Source organism: Lepidochelys olivacea (assembly GCF_965140295.1).
Source record: "Lepidochelys olivacea isolate rLepOli2 genome assembly, chromosome: 4".
NCBI lineage: Eukaryota > Metazoa > Chordata > Testudines > Cheloniidae > Lepidochelys > Lepidochelys olivacea.
In genome coordinates this window covers 126,069,055-126,091,688 of record NC_140414.1, presented here as the reverse complement: position 1 = coordinate 126,091,688, position 22,634 = coordinate 126,069,055, and the positions used below count along the sequence as shown (strand labels likewise).

The 22,634-nt window shown below is 43.6% G+C and overlaps 1 protein-coding gene across 4 annotated transcripts in view; it reads left to right on the top strand.

Moving 5' to 3' along the window:
• The window catches only part of AFAP1 (actin filament associated protein 1), a 168,313-nt gene that overhangs the window by 98,841 nt on the left and 46,838 nt on the right, over nucleotides 1-22,634 (top strand). For all 4 annotated transcript variants that reach the window (XM_084626774.1, XM_084626772.1, XM_084626773.1 and 1 more), the window contains 2 exons: nucleotides 6,310-6,521; nucleotides 9,776-9,955. In XM_084626774.1, the coding sequence (XP_084482900.1) occupies nucleotides 6,310-6,521; nucleotides 9,776-9,955 (392 nt within the window). The remainder of the gene's footprint in view (nucleotides 1-6,309; nucleotides 6,522-9,775; nucleotides 9,956-22,634) is intronic.

Here is a 22,634-nt window from a genome sequence, read left to right as displayed (position 1 = left end):
ATATCCTGATGCCATCCTAAGCAATTGTCAGTTTTAGTGACTTTCAGTGCTTTAAAACACGAAGACATAAACAAAAAAGAAAACTGTTCTCTCTTTACATCCTCTATAGTTAAGAATTTTATATGAAGGGCTCAGTATTGTCTGTGTCTATAAGGATAGATTGTGGCTGGTTTATGACAGGGGGATCAGGTAGGCATGCTGGACCCCACAGCAGTTTCTGATGTGAGTGACCAGTATCTCCAATGCTATTCTGTGACACTAGTTCAATATCAACTCGGGGACAGAGTGCTACCTCCTAATTAATCACCAAAACCAATTATCTCAGCATTCAGGTCTCCCATGATCATATCCAGATACTTACCCAGTCTAATCTATCTTACACTGACGTATGATTGGATCACAGTGATAGAATGATGGCATGCCTGCCACTGAACAGTTGTGCAGGTTTAGTGAGCTGGACATTTAAGTGCTAAAAGATGGAGGGTGTTTTCCAGTGGGTTGGAGGAGGTAAAAAGGTTTCTTTTGCTGCTCTTATTTATTGTCTGGCAGAGTTAATTCATCACTTCTGTACGAATACTTTTCTGCTGGATCATCATCATTCATGACCCTAAATTTGTTAGACCATTTTTATTGTTGTTTAAATCTAAATGAATGACTAAATAAAATCTGTTCTCCTAAATAATAAAACAAGAGAAACATTATAACACTAACAAATGATCTGTGTGCCATTTGTACACCGTGGATTAGGGAGAGTCCTTTGTTTTTCTTGGAGAATGGTATGTATGCATTAGCTCTAAACATAAAAAAAACCCAAAACCAAATAAAATCTGGCACTTGTTAATAGGAATAACTTAACCTAGGCAATTGGGGCAAAAAAATAAGAGTTCCAAAAAATGTAAAATGAATGTAGACATGCTCAGCCTCAGCAGTGCTCAGGGACTGTCCACTCCCTGCTTCTCCCCCAGAAGTAGTGCAGGGTGGTCCTGCTCACACCCTCTGACTCAGTGAACTGCCAGTTCGCGGTTAGCTGCTAAATGCAAGGGTCCAGCTCAAGGAGAAAATATTAGCTGCATTTTAAAGTACTGTACAGTAGTCGTTTCTGTGGAGCTAAAACCCAAAACACGCTAACCAAATTTCAGACTTATTTTTATTGACCTTCATTACCGTCCAGACCCACAGGAACATTTAGGGGAGATGGACCATCCCCCACTTCCATAAATCAAAGTTATAACTTTTGTAAAAGTTCTATGCATAACTAGCGTAACTCATAACCTATGTTGCCTCAACTCTGCTGAATTCCATTACCTTTTATATTTGTCATCGAATCCTTTAACACCTCTAGAAGAATATAAGTACTGTCAACAACTCTGTTTATTTGTAGTAAAGTAAGTGGCTAAATTCACCGTAGGCCTTCTTCAGTGCTTGTTACCCATCTACTCCAGCAAAATTCCCATTGAGCTCATTTGTGCTAGCTTGTCTTATGGCTTTGTGAATAATACGAACATAAGTGACTAAAATAAAACCACCAAACTCACTTTACTCGTAATAACTGCAGCCAGGGTACAGCACTGTTTTTGAGGTGGATGTGATTGAGAAGACACAGATTCTAAGGAACCAGACTACAAGAACAGCATGATGAAGAAGCGGAGGAAAAAAAGAGAGAATGCCAGCTCTAATGGATTAAATAAATGTTCGACCAGATGTAACTCTCTCTAGTATATGTTTCTTCATACAGTAGAACCTCAGAGTTACGAGGGGATCGAGGTTGTTCATAACTCTGAAATCTTTGTAACTCTGAACAAAATGTTATGGTTGTTCTTTCAAAAGTGTACAACTGAATACTGACTTAATACAGCTTTGAAGCTACTATGCAGAAGAAAAATGGTGCTTTTAACCATTTTAATTTAAATGAAACAAGCACAGAAACAGTTTCCCTACCTTGTCAAATCTTTTTTTAAACATTTCCATTTTTTTTAGTAGTTTATGTTTAGCACAGTACTGTACTGTACTGTATTTGTTTTTTTTCTTCTTTTTTTCTCTGCTGCTGCCTGATTGCTCACTTCCGGTTCCAAATGAGGTCTGTGGTTGACCGGTCATTTCGTAACTCTGGTGTTCGTAACTCCTGAGGTTCTACTGTAATAAGAATATTTTTTCTAATATAATTAACAGTAAATAGGCTCACATCTTCTATGTTCCTATAAAAAGGTGAAAAATCCACAGGAGTATAGTTCATGAAAACAAAATGATGGTGATTTCCCTATCTGTGGTCTGTAAATAAATATTTATTTGCAGATAAGAACAAGTTGAAGTGTGCCTCAGCTGATGATGACTTTCTTTTTCCATCTCCATTTATTGAAAAATACTGATCCAGAGTGACCTACTTTAAATTAGCTTCAGGTTAATCCTTTGAATACCTTATTCGGAATAATGTGAAAATGTGTTAGAGTATATTATTTTCCTTAACAATTTGTATTTTTATACACAGAAAAGCATGTAATTCATACAACAGATACTAGAATAACCATCAGGCTCTGCCAAAAAGTATATATATGTAACTGGGCTTGGAAGGATTAGATTTTTAATGGTCAATGTCGGTGAACGTTGATTTCACATTCATACACAACTCCCCCCCAGATATTTCCATTGATAACAATCAAAATTTACAGTGAGGCAAGTAAGAAAAATGCTACTTGAGAACTTAGTAAAGTTTGATTTAAGGATACTTAATTTGTATATTTTGACATGTGATGTTGATAATTTGTGTTTTGACAGTTATAAAGCATTAATTTTTTAACTCCCAGGGTCTACTGTAATTAAATTGGTGTCTGACTTCCCTGTTGTCTGAACCCCCCATAATTTCCCACATTAAAATTGAGAAAAATTGGAAAAATTGCTTTAAAATAAACATTGATATTATCTGTTGAAATTATATTTTAAAAAAAATTGAATTCTTCCTATACAGTACATATTACAATTGAGCTTGGACTCAAAAGTCAGTGGGAGCTACTGGATGCTCTGCACTTTTGAAAGTCAGACCACTTAGTTTAGGAACCTAAATGAGGATTTAGGAGTCTAACTTTAAACACCTTTTTAAAATAATCTTGATCATTGTGTGTGTTCTGCTGGTATGAAATTTTGAGGTCTAGTGGAAGGTCAAGTCACTGTAGGTTATAGAGACATTAATCTCTGGCTAGTGAGTGTGGATAGTCTTGAACCCCTTCCCTCCACCCTGTGTTGCTGGGGAAAAAGGAGCAATCTCTCTTTGCATCAACCTTAATGTATTCTGAGTGTTGGGTTGGCGTTCTCGACTACCCTGTCCTCCCACAGTATCCTCTCTGCTGCCGAGGGGGTGGGGTAAGGTCTCACTACTCCCCCTTCCCCTAACTTTTTAAAAAAATCTTTGCCATGAAGATCACCATTGTACACCTCTGCTGTAGCTCCTTGTCTTGGTAAACAGTTGAACTGACAACTTGCTTGTCAGTTTCCCTTTTGTTGCCATCAGGTTTCTGAATTACTTCAGTGGATCTGCATCTTTCTCATTCAGATCACACTTGGAAGGTTATCTTTGCAACAGCAAGGACTAGAAACTTTTTTTAAAAGGAAAGCTTAAATCTGCAGGCTTATGGCAGAGATCTATAAAAGCCTGAATGATGTGGAGAAAGTGAATAAGGAAGCACAGAGGAGGTGTTGTGAGGAAGGGCGAGGGTTTACAATGCCAAGATTATATGGTTACTCAGTATTGATAATTGCCCTTGTTTGTACCATGATGGCAACAGAAATTGGGGTAGAAGGGAGCCAGGTGAATAAGTATTTTATGCAGGGATAAATGACACAGCCCAAAGGGAGAACTCTGGGTCAAAACAATGTGCCAAAATAAGATGTCTTATAAAATATGACTTGGTCTGTAATTATATATATTTTTTAATAATGTGTATATACATTCCAAATCAAGACTTTGTAAATTGTTGGATGCAGAGTGGCATGTGGTGGTGTGTGTCTGTGTGTATGCATACTTGAAATACAAAACTGAACCTTTAAATTTTGAGTCCCCACTAGCACCTCCATAACTGGGATATTAATAACCTTGATGAAAGTATGTAGGTGTTGTGAAAAAAAGTGCAGTGGTTAATCAAATTACTGTGCTGAAAAGCAGTGATGGAAACAAGATATTTGCTTGGGGCTTGAGGTAAAAAGAAACCAATCCTTCATAATATAGTATGGAGATGACTGATAACAATGGTATTTGGTAGGTGGAACATTCTTTTGTGGAATATGAGAAAGTTAAAACATCCCATAAAATGGAAATGGTTTATTAAAATACAGCAAAGACAGATACAATATTGCCTTTTGCCTCCTCAGTGTCAGGTACACTAAAAATGCAGATGGAAAAGTGGTTTTTCGTCTTTTCTGCTCTCCACCACTGCTGGCCACCTCTTTGGGAGTTTTCAGATTCAGAAAAAAGAACAGGAGTACTTGTGGCAGCTTAGAGACTAACCAATTTATTTGCGCTTAAGCTTTCGTGAGCTACAGCTCACTTCATCGGATGCATTCAGAGGGAGTCTGGTGGCAGAGAATAGAGTAGAGTCACAACAAACTTTAAAATTAAAAAAGAAAATATGGCTTTAGACAGGGAGTAGGACACCACCACCTCACCCCCATCGCCCCAGCCCCACTGCTAGAAGCTGTGAGCAGAGCAGGACATGGGTGGCCTAATTGTGCCCTAGATCACTGTTAGATTGGAAGAGGGGAAGGAGGCAACTCATGGCCCCTGAAAGAATTGCTGGTCCTGAATACAGGAAGAATGTAGTGTGAGTCAGGAGCTGCCTTTCAAGGAGGATTATTGTTGCCAGAGGGATGGACCAGGATTCTGGATATCACTCTAGGGCAAGGAGATAGTCAGGCCTCCCTGAAAATGCTGGTTTAACTACTGAATTCTGCATTTTCATGTTTAGTAATTTCACCAGTTTAACTCTTCTGTCTCTGCAGGTAACATGTGGGTGTTCTTTTGGATGTCTGAGTTTGATCAGTGGCCTCCTAGGCATTTTCTAATTTAGTAGTGTAAACTTTCATAGAGCTTCCTGGATAACCCCACCAGAAAGGCGTTTTTGTTTAGGCTCTTTTGTCCTGGTTTTCAGGGAGGTAATTAGAAGAGATGGAGATCTCACATATTATTTTTACATGATTATGAGAAAATGAACAGTCTTTAATATAAAACCATTTCCCAGTTTGCCAGTTTAAATTAAATAATAGACAATCCCTAACCTTTCCCACCCTTCCCTTTTATTCCATTTATTATTTTTTTAAACAATAAAAACCTTGTCGTGTTTCTTAACTTTAGATTCATTTGTAGCTTTTAGCCGCTGCCTTGCATTGGCTTATTGCTGAGCCCTGTCATTCCACAGCTTAGGAAGGATTGTATCTTCTGGAGCTTCTAGGCATACCAGCTGGCAGAAAGGTCCTCATTTAGTAAGGGGGTACAGAGTTCTTTGATAAAGATAACAAAGTTTTCAAGTAGTAGAGAGCTAACTCCTGGCTCTTGATAACAAAGGGAGTGATAAGAAGCCCACTTAAATCAGAGTCTTGCCATTGATGTCAATGAGCTTTGGATTAGGCTAAGGAACATAAGGGGAGAGTTTCTTCAGAATGCTTTCAACATCAGCAGAGGCACTGATGCAATCAATGGCACTGTCTACATTAGCATTAATTGTCTCATGGTTTGTAACTTGTTGCTGTTATAATTGTATGACATTTTGTACAGACCTGTATTTTTCTACTGTATATGGTGTAAATATTTAAACATACAGAAATACTTGATTCCTTGTGAGCTGTGTCATACTCTATGTTTATTTCTCTACATGCTAGGTCCTTAATATTTACGTTTCTTTCTTTCCATGCAGACATTGTCAGGAAGAGTTTAGTATTGCATTAAGGAATAGGGAAAGATTATAATCGCTTCCTCTAGAAAAGCTGCAAAATGGGGGAAAATGAAATTGCAAGTAGCATTTTCAACATAAGCAGTATCTAAGTGCTAAGTATTAATTCCCAAGTTATAGTTTTAGTTAAAATTCCAGGGGTATAATTATGGTTCTATAGTTAAATCTAATGATGATGCAGTTCTCATTTTTATAGCATCTCATACTCAATAAACTTAATGTATTCATATTACGGAGGATTGAAAAATATATTGTTTTTGGTTTGTCTTTAGAATAAAAGGTAGTACTTAAAATAGATCCGTTACAGTTGTTCAGTTTTATAGGTGTGTTTCATGGTTGATAGTTTTAACTGGGTACTTTTATACTTTTCTTAAAGATTATGACTCAGATGCTATGAGCAGCTCTTATGAATCTTATGATGAAGAGGAGGAGGATGGAAAAGGGAAAAAAATGAGACATCAGTGGCCTTCTGAGGAGGCTTCTATGGACCTCGTAAAGGATGCCAAAATTTGTGCCTTCCTCTTGAGAAAGAAGCGATTTGGACAATGGACCAAACTACTGTGTGTTATCAAAGAAAACAAACTACTGGTAATTATTATTTTATTTCGTTTGGCTAGATTTTGTTTGTAATTTAAAGATGTGATTATTTTTAAAGGAAAATGGCTTATGGTAAATATTTTGTAAATAGTGATCAAGTTTAATATTGCTGTCAGAGAGCATGACCAAGGGCCCCATATTGATCAATTGATGGCTTTTTTAAAATTCACTTAGAACATGGAACCTGTCACAGTGAAACTTATACCCTAGAAAATTCTCTGATGCAGAGAACATAGCCGGAAGCCTATTTCTGTCTAATATATTTCATCCCTGAAACCTTGCAAACCCAACCCTTATGGAGGCAAAAATCCCACTAGATTCTGTGAGAGTTTTCCGTATATAAGAGCTGTTGGATCAGACCCTTAGAGAGAAACAAGTCCCTTGGTAGATTGAGCAATCACTTGGCAGCATATGTTATTGTAATGTATATACTTAAAACTAAACCTTCACCATCTGTTCTGCTGTAATTACAGATGCAATATTCACATAATTCACAGCTGCATCATAGAAAGGAAAGATGGAAGTGATTAAAATGTCTTTGTGTTCATTCTCTAGAACTCTATTATGTTTCTTTCATATACTGGTCAGCAGTTGCAGGTCCATGACTTAGTAAACTCCCTGCTGCAAGACTTGTTTCTGTTTAGTGAAGAAAGGATTATCTTATGAGCAGGGCTGACCCTAGGAGAGCGCGGTGCCTGGGACATAGGTGCTGCGTTTCTATCAGCTGAGGGGTGCTCCCCCTGGCTCCGGTAGGCCCTGCCCCCACTCCTCCCCTTCCCCGAAGGCCCTGCCTCGCTTCTTCCCACCACACTTCTTCCCCACCCAGTTCCCCTCCCCCCCAGCGCCTCCAGACGAAACAGCTGATTGGCAGTAGGCAGTGGGAAGGAGGGGGAGGTGCCAATTGGTGGGGCCCATCGGCAGGCAGGAGGCACTGAAGAGAGGGGGAGGTTGGTAGGGGGGCTTCTCTTCGCCCCCCCTCCCACCTCACCTTCCCGCCCGCCTCCTCACCAAGCGTGGGGCCTCCCAAAGCGTGGGGCCCAGGGCGGTCATCCCGATTCACCGTACTCTAGGGACGGCTCTGCTTATGAGAGGTTTTCATTTCTATATTATTAAAAAAACATACAAGGGTTTTAAACTGCACCCTAAATCACGTGAGGTCTGTTTCTCTCTTCCTGTGTGGTGCCCACAAAGTTGCAATTAGCAGATGCGTTTATGATGGCTGCATCCCAACTTGGTTGCACCTGGAAAGGGATATTCTAGAAAGGCAGGGTCCTCAATTTAGCAATTCATTTTCCGTCATTGGTCGTCCATGGCCCAGATTTGTCAATGTTCTGAGTATGCTGCAAAGTTCATCTACTTTGGCTGAAGGGGGAACGGACAGATTTTGGGCCATAGATGGTCAGATAAGAGGTTGCTGTAAATATGGTGGGAAATTGTTATTAAATGGGCAGTTCAATTTATGCTTTAAGGATATTATTTTTGCATTGTATATATTTTAATTGTCAAAAGAAGTTTGACTGATTTTGTTCACTCGTATATTGGTGTAAATCCGTTGGATTCACTGTTGTTAGTCCAGATCTATGCCAACATATGCAAGATCAGAATCAGACTTTTGGAATGAAGGATAGAAGCTTAAAATCAAAATAGAGAAAGAAAGAGAAATTAAAAAGGCACATTATATTTCTTCTACAATTAAGTTTATTTATTTATTTAAAATCCTGGTGGTACTCTTTTTCCTTTAACCACATGTTCCTTTAACCACTTGTGTGGTCTAAGAAATTGTTATAAAAGTCATAACAGGAGATTTAAACAAGATTAGTTTACTATTGGAAGAAAGACCTAAAAGACTTAACCTATGATTTTTGCAGAAAGTAATACAAATATATATGTGTTTAGGGATTAGTTATTCCCTATATTATGAATGCAGCATTCAACTGAAACCAAAATGTGATATTTTAGATCAGAACCAGACATTCAGCATAAATAATTTGGCCAATAATTGCTTTCTATACATCCTCATCTGGCACTATTTGTTATGTAAATGTGTGTTTTTAGTAAACTTCTTATATATACTCTGAAAAATAAAATCTAGAAATATATATCAAGATATGCCACAGAAATGCTTCTTAAACTGATAAAAGGTGGTGGTGGCTTTTCATGCTCATAGAACTTAAGTATGTTTTTTTATAAAACAAATTTCCTCAAAAAACTATTTACCACTCAGCTGAGACCAGGCCAAAGAAATTTTAGCCTGAAAGGAAAGGAAAACAATTAGAAAACTGTGATTGGTTTTAAATTATTCCCTTCTCAGCCTTGATTGTAGTGTTTGTAATATCCTGTTAACAATTGCTATATGTTCCTGAATCTTAACATGTGAAGTGGGTAAGGCAACATTTTAAAATAAGGGGTCTCAGTTCCATGTATAAAAATGCATGTGCATTTGTTAGGCTACCTTTTTCGTTGGGTTATCCATATTGCATATGCAGATTGGTCTTTTTTAATATCCAAATAGCTATTGTACATGCACATGAAAATGTAGATGGGGTAAAAAGACCAATTTGCACATGTAGTTACGGTAACTGGACATGGAAATACAGGCACACAATGTTATGATCTTGACTTGTTTTTGTTTTAAATCTGTTATTCTATGTATGACAGCCTAATAAAACTGAACTACACTGAAAGATTGAAAGAACTGAAGGATGGAAGTTCAGAATGGGCACTAGATGACTCATCAAATGAGTCATGCTGTGTGAAGCCTTTCACCTTTAGGTCACAGCTTCAAATCTGGGCCAGGTTCATCAATGACCCAGCATCTGAAGGGGGTTCACTAATGTTTCTCACAGTCGAGGGGGAGAAAAATTCATATCAGTCTTAGCAGAGGAAGCAAAGAGTAAACCAGCATGGACACTGAACTATGCCCTGACTCTCTTATCCAGTTCAGGGTTGAGGCTTATTGGTAGGTAAAAAAAACAGTAGGTATATTAAAAAAGGCCTGCAACGGCATTCCCCGTGCTGTACCTATTCTGTGATTAAACAGTCTCCAGTAATATCAATCTGGCAACCATTTCACTTTAGGGAAGGGGATGATAGAGAAGGATGCCAAGTTAGCATTGAATAACTTTGGCAGATGGTAAGGGGATGAGTGAGAAAAGCTAAAGCAGTGAAGTACTGCTATATAGTAAGGGCTTTCACCAGAAGTGCGTGAAATTAAGTTTTAACCTAATAACCTGCTTTTTATTTAGTGTTATAAAAGTTCCAAGGATCAGCAACCTCAGATGGAATTGCTGTTGAATGACTGCAGTATCACATACATTCCCAAAGACAGTAAAAAGAAGAAGCACGAGCTGAAAATCACTCACCAAGGAACAGATGCCCTGGTTCTAGCAGTACAGAGCAAAGAGCAGGCAGAACAGTGGTTGAAGGTACTGGACGGTTTCTGACCAGTTACATATCTAAAAACATTTCTGACAATAAAACACTGTGTTGGTTACTCAATATCAATTGATATTACAAGGTGAGATATGAAAATATGACTGTTTGTTTTTTAAATTAATGTTTTAGGTAGTTGGGTGTTTTTTTTCCTTGTTCAGAAGAATGGCCCCATATATCCAGCCTTTGAGCTCTTTCACCTGCCACTGACAAAATCCTTTCACTTTTTGCCTTGTATGATGACGCTTCTTCCCTAATAGAAATGGCTGTGTTTACTGAATTCTGCTGTTCACATGAAATATCAGGCAGCCCCTTTCAAGAGTACAATTTTATGAGAAACCGGATTTTGAATCCGTGGAGAGCAAATCATAAGATCTGCTTTGTGCCACTAAAGTCTCTGAAACAAATCAGTATTTATTAAAATGCCACATGATGCTAAATATTGAGACGGGAGAAGGACGTTTTGCCCTGTAACTTCAAAATACTGAAATTAGTTTTGGTATTGATTAAAAAAAAATACAAGCAAAAGACAGTAGGTTTTAGGTTTTTGGGTTGTTGGGGGTTTTTTAGAATTAATTAACAAGTAACTAGTGATTTGCTTTCACACAGCTACCTCCTTCTCCCTGTTTAAAAAACTAACAAATCTGTTATGAAAATGTTTTCTTCTCTTCAAATGTAGAATTTCTCCCCAAAATGATAGTATAATATTTACTCCTGAAACAGCACTACACTGCTATCTTGTGATGAATCAAGGCCAGAAATGGTGGTTTTATGCCAATAAAAAGCCAACCCTCATTTTCTTTCAAATGAATACCATGCTTTGCATCATTTTTGCTCCCGCTTAAGCCTGTGCAGTGGGAACTCTTGTTTCAAAGGCAGCTGGCTCCACAGGGCCTAGCATTACTGTTGGTGTTTCAAAAAAAATAATTTGTAACCAAGGCAGAAAGAGAGGAAAAAAATACCAGTAAAGTGTGTGTTAACTTTCTAGAGCACACACAAAAAATGGGGGGAGTGGTTTCTGTAAATTTTGTCTAATGCAAAATAGATGATGACGTAGGTTTTAAAGGTTTTATTGGTATTCCTTTGGCTTGACCTGCATAACTTACAAGAATGTATGGTTTTGCCATTCATGAGTGAAGCAGCCACTCAAAGTTCATACCAGTAAATTTCTGGATCCACTCATATTTACATTCTTGGGCCCTTGATCCTGTGAGAGTTTATGTGCCTGAGTAACTATGTGTGTGAGTAGTTGTACTGAGTTCATATGCAGAATCATTGGGTGGCATGTATGTTGTGGATGGGAGTTGCAGAGATTAGTACACATTGTTCACTTATCTTCTTAACACCCTGGTTTATGGAAGAAATTCTTTGTGCACATAGAAGAAAATGTTTTCTACCAAACCTAGAGCAGGGCTTGAAAAATCCCTTTTGACTGGGGCAAATTGAAACCTGGAGTAGGCAGTGGGTCTATTGAGCAGAAAGACGCAGGTACTGCTTGCTTCGTTCTGATATAGCAAGGGAATAGGGTGACCAGATAGCAAGTGTGATAGAGAGTGGCTGTGACTATGGGTGGGTACGAAGATGCATAGCTGCTGTGCTTTGCACAGCTCCATGTGGCATTTTATGCAAGTTAGTTCATGAGCTAGTTTGCATATATCCATAAACTTCAGCTTATGATAAACATGTTCCGCCTAAACAGTGGTAGGGGTAGGCTCAGGAATTGGCCAAAATCTTGACAGTAGAAAGTGGGGATGACTGGGGGCAGCTGGTGGCTATCTTAAGGGCAGCTGGGTGAGCGGCGGAGCTGAAAGCAGTACGGGGTGCCTAGAGGGGTTTTTGATTATTGGTCGCCTGGGGCTGCTAGGACTGGCTGGTCGCTGAGGGAAGCTGCAGTGGGGGAATTGATGTTGGCTGGGGAATTAGGGCGTGTCTTCTGACGGGTGTGGAGGTGTTTGCTTGTGAGAAGCCAGGTGGAGCTGGATGCGGACAGTTGTAGGGGCAAAATAAGAGAGCCTGATGCCTGCTGGGCCTCTCACCTTGTGTTGCTGGTGCCAACACTCCTTCCTCCAGCTGGGATCCAGCAGGGGGAACAGTGAGAGTGAAGCAACTGGCTGCCTGCTCAGCAGGTGACATAGAGATCAGAAGGCACAACTGCAGCTCTTGCCTGCAGAGCTATGGGTAGGTGTGACAGTGTTGCCAGGCGACTGTGTCCCATGAGATACAGAACACCTGTCAGCTCTGTAGATGGGTGCAGATGTCTGTGTGAAGAGGGAGGAGGGGGGAGAGGAAGAAAGTGGCGGAGGAATTAGAGAGCATGATGTAGCAAAAGAATGAGGAAGAGCCGTAAGGGGAGGAGATGACATTTCAGGAAAAAGATTAATCCTGAGCAATGATAGGAGAAAGAGGGATGAAAGCAGAAGGGGAAAGAATATATAACAAATGGAGAGACACAGTAAGACGTAACACTTTAAAATGTATTAAAGAAAAAGATAATTGGCAATATGTTACTCTAAGTACATTACGCAGTAAACACAGGCACAGCTGTAGGAGTACTGTCAATTGCAGGGAGCATGTTTTTTGTGCAGGCAGAAGTGTAGGTACGTTTCACTCTGTCTAGAAGATTGAGTCCAGTTTTCAAGCCTGTTCTAGCAGCATGTCATGTGTTGCAGTTTGTCCTGGGAATGCAGACTTCTGAGAATCAGGATTTTGCCATTTTTCACTCTGTTCTGTTCAGTGTCTAGAAATGTGGAAGTTCCCAATGCAAGTACTGTAGTTTCAGATCCTAACCAGATTACTAGTATTTATGTTGGACTTCACTATTCTCAGATGTGAAGGTCAGTGAAGTAGTGTGGGAAAGTATCACTTCAGCTATAGTGGCTTTTTAAACAAAACTTTTAATCCAGCATTTTAAGAGCAGCTACAAGTCTGAATACATAAGAATCCACCCAACGTTCTCTATGCTTTGCTCTGATGTAACCATATATGGTACTTATTTTCTTAAGAATAAATTGTATGTTTCTAAACACGGTTTGATTAAACACGTAAGAATTTCCTGATGGCATGTAGGCTTCCTATGAAAAGAGAAGTGAAGAGCAGTTTCAGAGGCATGACTGCATGGTGACTTGCTGAATGGAAAATTAATCTGTAATTCTATATACCACCAGATTAGCCTTTGTTCTGCTTTTTAATATCTCAGGCAGAGGCCGCCCTACGCAAAATAAGACAACCTTCCTTCTAATTGCTTCAAAGTTTATGGCAGGGATCTACGCCGCCCTCCCCTGGCCCCCGGAGTCATGGACCTGCTCCCACAAGTCTTCCCTGATGTCCTCCACCTCCTGGGCCCACTCCCCATCGGCCTCCTGTAACCCTTCCCCGGCCTCCTCCATCCCTCCCTGACCCACACTGCAGTTCTTTTCCTGGAGCCACACAGCTCAACCCAGGCCCCACTGTACTCCTCACCCCCAAGCCTGCACCCCTGCCTGGTCCCCAGCAAGCCCCATGCCACTCATACCATTCCAGATGAGCTGTTCACTGTCAGGCTTGTAGTACAGGGCCATTGCAGTGTGAGTCCAGGTTAGCAGTCAGGGCAAGTCCTGAGAGCTGCCCAGGCACCAGGGTCTCCAGAGGTTGGGCGCTGGGCAGCAGGTGTGGGCTGGGTGCTGACATGGAGCCAAGCAGGTCACTGCTTTGGGCTGAAGCCCTGACAGCACTTGTAGTGCTGCCAGGAGTATCTCTGAGCTGCATCTGCAGCCACAATTGTACCTGCATTAGGGGTGGGGAGCGGCTAGGGATGAGAGCACTTTCTCAGCGGCCCGGCTGGTGTCCGTTTCATGCTCCTGGGAGCCCCAACTGGGAGCCCCAACTGGCAGCCCCGCCAGCCTCATCACCTGCCACCCATTCCTGGAAGGAACCAAGGGAGAAAGGAACCAAGGGAAGTCCTGAAATCTGCCATCCTCAGCAACTGCCTAGCTTGCCTGTGTCTAGAGCAGCCTCTGATCTCTGGATTTGAAATTTGGATTTTCATAGAAAGTAACAGTGAGCTCTTATAGGCTATTTATAACACCAGTATCTAATTATTATTTTTAAAAAGTAGCACTGAATAAGTACCCTGTTAATTCATTTAACATTTCATGAACACTGATTGGAATCTGTCCTGCATACGCATATGGCAACTGATTGGAATGAAATGGCATTAGTCTGTCGCATTCTTTTTCAAAGGAATTTCATTGTAATTAGATCATACTAAATGCACTGCTGTTTCCTGTCTTGTTCTAAACTTGGATTTTGCAATGCTGAATGCATTGGCGCTTATCAGGCTTTCATAAAATATGTTTAATGTATTTATTTATACACAAAACAGTCTTCACAGACACAGGCAGAGATAGTTATTTCCACATACGAGGCACATTCCTACTACTAAAAAAAAAAAGCTTTGCAAAATTGTATCTGTGCTGAGAGTGAAAGAGTAGGCAATCTGCAGAACATTTGGAGACAGATTGACAGTAGTTTGTTCAGTTCCATCACACTACAAAGCTTTCCATTAATAAAGCTATTTCAAGTACATGGCAAGGCTACTGTCCTCTCAACTTCCAGGATTACAACTTTGCTATCACATACGCCATACTACACAATACAAATTGCCTGCTCCAGAACAATCCGAAAGCAGGTTATGCTGTGCTTGCAGCCGCTTAGAAACACTACTTTTCAATGGAAAATCAGATACATCAGATTTCAACTTGCACTATTTTGCCGCGAATTTTCTTTTTACTGTTTACTTGTTTCGTTTTCCTGTTTACCATAACTCCCAGTGAGCTCCTGCAATGTGTGTGGATGTGTGCAGGAAAGGACAATCCTGGGAATGAGTTCACCGTGTTGTGTTGGCAGGAGTGGCTTTGCGGGGCGTGTCCTCTCCTACAAATAGATGGGGAAGCATTTTTAGTGCTGAAGATTCTTCCTGGCTGTCGGAACTCTTGGCGTTCTTGACCAAACACAGCTTTTTCCAGACTGTCCCGGTTTCTTTTTCCAGTGAAATAGATCATTGACTTCAGCGGGCAGATGATGGGGCCCTCAATTTCCCTCTGTCTTTCAATCAGCTGGGAGGCACTCCCTCCCATGATCTCTGTCCCCAGCTTGTGATTTCTAGATTTGATTGTCAGACAGGGAAGTGCCACAGTTTCAGGGTACCTGCACCTGTATTCTCCCTTTGTGGTCCCTCAGGGGCATCCACCTAAGGTTTCAAGCTCCGAGCCATCACCTCTCTTGGGCAGCCACTGATATCCCTCTCCCTCCTGACCAGGGGTTTTAAGGCTGCACAGCCCCCAACCATACACTGTGACATCCCCCACAAGCCAGTCTGCCTAACGGCCAGCACCTCTGCATTGCTTACTTTCCAAGGGCTATGACCAGTATATTGAGCAGTTACAGGTGACCACACAGCTCTTTCTCAGCAGAGTACATTTATTTTAAGGACAAAGCATTACAGAGAAGACATATAAAAACAACAAAAGTTCCCACACACTTACTGATAAACATACCAAAAATGACACATCACTCCTTTGGGCCCAAATAGGTTCAACCCTTCAGCAAGTCTGGGACCTCTCCTTGGACAGAATATCCTGTCCATTTGCCCAGTCAAAATGTGGGCCCCCAGTTTGCCTACTTTGTAATCACAGATGACTGAACACTCTTGCCCCGCTTCTTCCCCGAGGCCCCGCCCCTTCTCTGAGGCCCTGCCCGCCACTCACTGCTTCCCCCCCTTCCCTCCGTCACTCGCTCTCCCCCACCCTTGCTCACTTGCTCATTTTCACCAGGCTAGAGTAGGGGGTTGGGGTGTGGGAGGGGGTGAGGGCTCTGGGCTGGGGCCGGGGATGAGAGGTTTGGGGTGCTGGAGGGGAGTCCAGGCTGTGGGGAGGGGCCAAGGGGTTTGGAGTCTGGGAGGGGGCTCTGGGCTGAAGCAGGGGGTTGGAGTGTGGGAGGGGTATGGGCTCTGGGGGTGGGGCCAGGGATGAGAGGTTTGGGGTACAGGAGGAGGCTTAGGGCTGGGGCAGGAGGTTGGCATGCAGGAGTGGATGAGGTGTGTGAGCTCCAGGAAGGAGTTTGGGTGCAGGAGGGGGCTCAGGACTGGGGCAGGGGTTTGGGAAGGGGTGAGGGGTGCAGGCTCCAGGTGGCACTTACCTCAAGTGGCTCCCAGAAAGCAGCGGCATGTCTCTCCGGCTCCTAGGCAGAGGGGCAGCCAGGAGGCACTGCGTGCAGGCCCCACCCCTGGAGCTCCCATTGGCTGTGGTTTCCAGCCAGTGGGAACTGGAGAGCCGGCACTTGGGGTGGCGGCAGCGTGCGGAGCCCCCATGGCCGCCCCTGAGCTGGATGTACATGGCAGCCACTTCCCCAGAGCCCCTCGGAACCAGGCAGGGAGCCTGCCAACCCTGCTGCTCTGCCAATCGGACTTTTAACAGCCTGGTCAGCAGTGCTGACTGGAGCCGACAGGGTCCCCTTTCGACTAGTTTTCCCGCAGTCGAAAACCAGACACCTAGCAACTCTACCCCTAGTTTGTTTACACTGATCCTTTATATGTCCCACACTTTTTGTTTCTAGGTCTCTGGAAGACCCAGCCTGAAACAGTATTTTCAAGCCACCCCATGGGATGGTGTTTCTCTGGTGTTGTTTACAAATGACCCCATACTGTTTGTAGTTCCTGTATGAGATGTATAAAGTAGAACTCAATCCTTCATGAACGATTCATAAATTAATGCAACACTACTTAAAGATACTGCATGGGGTTGCGATCTCTGAAACGGGGAAGATCTACACATGTTAATGCTATGGGATATCTGAGGTTGGTATTGTTTTAGTGTTAGCAGCCTCACACTTTGCAAGTGCAGCAGAGCAGCTGATGGTTCTGCACAATAGACACTGCATGGGCCAGATTTAAGTTCTATATCCTCATGCAGGAATTGCTTCACCCACCTTGGAAATATAGCCATGACTATATCCAGCACACGTAGTTCCCCAAACGTCTGAGACTATTGTACTGTTTTAGACAAGAGGGCTGATTGGATCTTTATTTTCCTCCTATCAGAACACTTCCATTTCCACCTATCAAACGGGGATGCCATCTTCTTCAAAAATATGTACCCGTGGGGCCAGCTTGCAAGCCAAGCACAAGTTGTTCTCATGCAAGGATCCAAATTTAAGTCTCAAGCTAGTACTTTTTCCTTTAGACTGAACAGGCCAAGGTGTAATTTTGACAATATACATTACTTTACTTAAGCAACTGATTTTAAAACGTCAGTTCAAGTATGATTATATGATGGTAGAGAAATTAAACTCTAGTACATATGTAGACGATTTTGAAGAATTCTATAGAGATGACACCAGAAAATAGCTGAGAAATCTAAAGTCTAGACAGCAAACCACATAGGCAGTTTCAGGCTTACCAGCTAAAGAATGCTTGGTTGGAAGAATAGCTGATGTCACCGGTCTGTCAGAATTTCAGAGCACCAAGCATAACCAGTACAGATTCCAGGCTGCTATAGAGATTACATCAGTAACACTGAATTGCGCCTATAACCATGCCCATGAAAAGATGTGCACAGTTACTCTTTGTGCCCCAAAAGTGAGCTTTTTCAGTGGATGTTTGAGAATGCGCATGCATCTGTACAGCTACGGATCTATGTTCTGAATATTTGTTCCAATATATCCAATTGGCTGTGAGAAATTACACTTGTTTATCATGCCCCAAAGAGGTAGTGGATTAAGAAAATAAAATACTACTTATAAAATGGTATTACAGCAATATATTTCCTTTAGTGACTTCATTCATGCAGATAAATGGGGTCTGTGTTGCAAGCAACCCCTTCATATGAAAACTGGTCTTTGAACAAAAAACCAATTTTATGCCAAAGATATCTTTGGCCTTAAGGTCCAAAATCATGACCATTACGGAGACGGAGTAGTCGTGAAGGCCATCCTCTAGCCGTTGCAGTATTGCTTGCTAGAGCGTGCTTTCTAGTGTTCGGTCGTCAAGTACTGTATGAAAGACAATCTAAAAAATCCATTTAATCAAAATATATTCATTTTTTTATAATTTTATGCATTGTTTGGGTGAAGTTTCTTTAGTTTAATGTTTCCAAGTATACCACCCTTTGCTGTGATCCCATCAGCTTTCATAAGCTAAGCAGGGTTGGGCTGGGTCACTAATGGAAAATGTTGATGGTATACCTAGATGCTTCTGGAAGTAGAGTTCTTCTTCGAGTGCTTGCTCATGTCGATTCCATTGTAGGTGTGCGCACGCCCACATGCACAATTGTCGGAGACTTCTGCCTTAGCGGTATCCGTAGGGTCGGCTGTGGTGCCCTGTGGAGCCCCATAGAAACGAAAAGTGCTGGCTCTGCAAAAACTTTTGTCCTCAAACTCAAAAAGACCTGGACATGTGATTGAGGGCCCTCCTCATGGAGGCTGCTCTGCGCCCAACATCGGAGCTCTCACGCTCAGACTCCATGCCGGTACTTTGGCATCGGCACACAGTGTACCGCTGGCACTAGGATCTGCCAGGCACCGTTCCCCCTCTCCGGTACCGAAGAAGTGGTCTAAATTGACTGGGCCACAGGCATTGCACAAGAGGACTTCGGGCAAAGGACCTGTGTTAGGCCTCATGCCCGCAGTGGAGGCCCTCTGGGGTACTGCTGTGGTTGGACCCACAGCCCAGCCAGGGACCCACTCTGGCTCTGGGGAGTGGTAGGGGGTCCCGGTCCATTGCAGGGACATCTGCACTTGAAGCAGGCCCAGCGGCCAAGGAACAGTTAGGCTGACTGGCACCACAGACACCTGGTTGCACTGCAGATCCCGCCACAATACCGGTTCAGATGACGAAACCAGCTATGGGACCGCCCCTAAAGGCAGTGGAACAGGTGTCATTCCCCTTCACCACGGCCAAGGATCCCGGTACCGCAACCTTGGTCTCCGGTCAGGAGGCCCAGATCTCAGACACCGCTGACACCGCTTTCCCCACCTACGAGACATGGAACTCTGGAGTCGCAGTGCTGATCCCCATACTCCCAGTACCGATGGTCCTCCCACCAGAGATCGCCGAGGTGCAGGTCACCATCGCCTTGCAGATCTCCCAGGTGTCACTCCCCTCCAGCACGAGATCGTTCCTGGTCATGGCACTGATCACCGGGACTCGGTACCATTCTTCAGGCAGGCACTGGCCCTCGCCTTCCCTGTACCACCAGAGAGAGTCAGTCGACAGACTCATGTTTCCACAGCCCCGCCCTGGTCACCAGAAGGGCAGTGGTCTGGCTCAGAGGGACAGTTCAGTCTTTCCCTTGTAAAGGACGAATCATCCCCTATCTGGGAGGCTGCAAGGTGCCTGCGGCACCGGCACGGGATCAAGGGTAATGGCCCGTCCAGTGGCAATAGTGGAACCTGTGGGGGTATTTCTTATGCCGGTACTGTATTCCCACTGCTCCCCCCAGGCGGCTTCGGACAATAGAGCCCTGGCGCAGCCGGCACCAGTGTCAGAGCAAGGAGCCGAATCCAAAGCTGAAGTTTCACAGGAGGCCCCAGTGGCTTAAGAACAGTCCCTGACACAGCACAGGGAGGCTCCCCTCCTTCCAGCGGTGCAGTCGTCCCCGGACGAGGCGGTGGCGGGGCCCTCGCAAACCAGTAGCCCCCAACCCCGATGACTTCAGAGAGCACCGAGCCCTTACTTAAAAGGGTGTCCACCAACCTGAACTTGGAGGTCGAGGAACTAGCTGAGGAGCCCTATGACTTCTTCAGTGTCATCCCCTCCTCTGCCCCAGACTGGGTGGCATTACCCTTTCACCCAGGGGTCCTGAAGATCACCATGTCAGTGTGGCAGACCCTATCTTCCATTCTGCCCACATCCAAGAAGGTGGAAAAGAAGTATTATGTCCCCACAAAGGAGGTTGAATATTTATACATGCACCCTTCCGCGGGGTCCCTGGTCTTGTCTGCCATCAACAAAAGGGCTAGGCAGGGCCAGGTGGGTAGCACCCCCAAAAATAAAGATGCCAAGAGGCTGGATTTATTTGGCAGAAAGATTTATTCAACAGCGAGCCTCCAATTTAGGCATCAGGTCCTACTTGGCAGATACAATTTCAACCTTTGGGACTCAGTCAGCAAGTTCAGGGAGAGTCTCCCACATGATCGAGCACAGGAGTTTGTCACTCTGGTGGAAGAGGGCCAAGCGGCAGCTAGGGGTGCCCTCTAGATGGCCTGGGATGCTACATATATGACGTCAAGGGTGGTCACCTCTGCAATATCCATGAGGCATAGCTCCTGGTTATAGACCTCCGGGTTGTCCCAGGAGATGCAATCCACCCTCCAGAACCTCCCTTTCAAGGGAACGGGGCTTCTCTTAGAGCTGACTGATGCAAGGCTCCATGGCCTTAAAGACTCCCAGGCTACCCTTTGCTCCTTGGGCCTGCATACTCCTCAGCAGGCTAGAAAGCCATTCTGTCCACCACTGCCTCCGCCGTTGTCAAGATCTTGGGGTGCCCCTCGATCTGGACCCTAGGAAAAGGAGGACAAAAACAGCAGGTTTAAGCGACGCCACCAGTCGTCATCTCGCCCATCTACCCAGCCTGGTCCTTCCAGGGACCAACGCAGCCAAAAGCAGTCATTTTGAGGGTGCGCCCGAGGACGATGCCCCAGTCACTGCACCGGAATCCGGTCCCCATCGTCCTCAACCGCCTCCGCCCCTTCCAGTCAGCCTGGTCCCATATCACCTTGAACTGCTGAGTGCTCGCATTAGTCTCGTCAGGCTATACCCTGCACTTTGTAGCCGACCAACCCTTCCATCCTCCTTCCCCGTCCCTCTTCAAGGACCCTTCTCATGAGCAACTCCTCATTCAGGAGGTCTTTTAACCTTCCACGGTTTTCTACAAGGACAAAGTCTAGCTAAGACTGCACCCAGCCTTCCTTCACAAGGTAGTCTCTCAGTTTCATTCAAGCCAAGATATTTACTTATTGGTATTCTTCCCGAAGCCACACAAGACAGAAGAGGAGTGCAGGCTGCATGTCCTCAACGTTAGATGAGCGCTGGCCTTTTATATTGACAGTACCAAGCTGTTCCGTAAGTCAACGCAATTATTTGTCGCTGTGGCCGACAGAATGAAAGGTCACCCTGTTTCCACTCAGATAATTTCTTCCTGGATCACTGCCTGCATTCGTTTTTGTTACAATCAAGCGAAGGTGCCGCCCCTGACGATCATCACCGTCCACTCTACCAGGGCTCAGGCCTCTTCGACAGCCTTTTTGGCCCAAGTGCCTATTCAGGACATCTGTAGGGCGGCCACCTGGTCGTCGGTCCATACCTTCACGTTACACTCTGCGCTGACCCAGCAGGCCCGGGATGATGCTGGCTTCGGTAGAGCAGTACTGCAAGCCGCCAAGCAGTGAACTCTAAGCCCACCTCCATAGATACTGCTTGTGAGTCACCTAGAATGGAATCAACATGAGCAAGCACTCGAAGAAGAAAAAAACGGGTACCTACCTTTTCATAACTGTTGTTCTTCGAGATGTGTTGCTCATGTCTATTCCATTACCCGCCCTCCCAGCCCTCTGTTGGAGTTGCCGGCAAGAAGGAACCGAGAGGGCATAGGGCCGGTGGCGCCTGATATACTGACATATGAGCACGGCACTCCTTGCCACAGCTGACCATAGGGATACCACTAAGGCAAAAGTCTCCGACAACTGTCCACGTGGGCGTGCACACGCTTAGAAGGGAATGGACAGTTACGGAAAGGTAGGTAACCAGGCTTTTTTTGGTGATTCAATAGGTGACCCTCTGCCCTCTGAGTCAGTACTAAATCTGTCCATCAACACTGGAGTAGAGGACACTATGAAGTGTTTTTTCCTGATATTCAAGACTGAGACTGTGCCCAGATGTGGTCATTTAAAGATGCTACAGTCCTTTTCGTAAGACTGTTAGCACAAGCGTCCTTGCCATTTTCCATCTCTGGTAATTGCATGTTGTCTACTGTTTAAATTTCCCTTAGTCTTTTGAAACTGCCTGACTTAAATTATTGTGTCATGTTAAGTGCACTTAAATAGCTTCTGTCTCCTTCCAGAAGTGGCCTGCGTTTCAGTAGAGAGTAAACTAAATCCATAGCAGTTTGCTCATCAATTTAAGCTTGTATAGGACTAATTTTGTAATTGTATGCGATATAGGAATAATATTATTTTGACAACACCTTTCAACAAAGGCTCTTAAAGCACTTCACAAACATTAATGTATTACGCCCTATAATAGCCCTGTGAGGGGTTGTTTCCCCCCATTTTGCAGGTGGGCAAACCGAGACACAAAAAGATTAAATTGTGGTTGTGTCTTAAAAGTGGCTTTGTAAAAGTGGTATTGTGTGGTTCTCTATTTGTTGTGCCTGACAGACTTCTATGTCACATTTGCTCAGTTTGCATATGAAAAGAAGCTTTTTACAAACGTATTTGCACACTCCATCCATGTCTGTCAGAATGGGCTCTATCTAGCCTCATCTAACTGTACAACCCCATAGTCTTCAGATTGTTTTCAGTTTCACTAGTGCAAACCCATGAAAGACCAGTGGGCTTATGTAAGTGTTGTTGAGGGCATAACCCGAAGACTACATGAGTGACAGAGGTGTACCTGAAAGTTTAGTCTGGCTTGTAGAATCT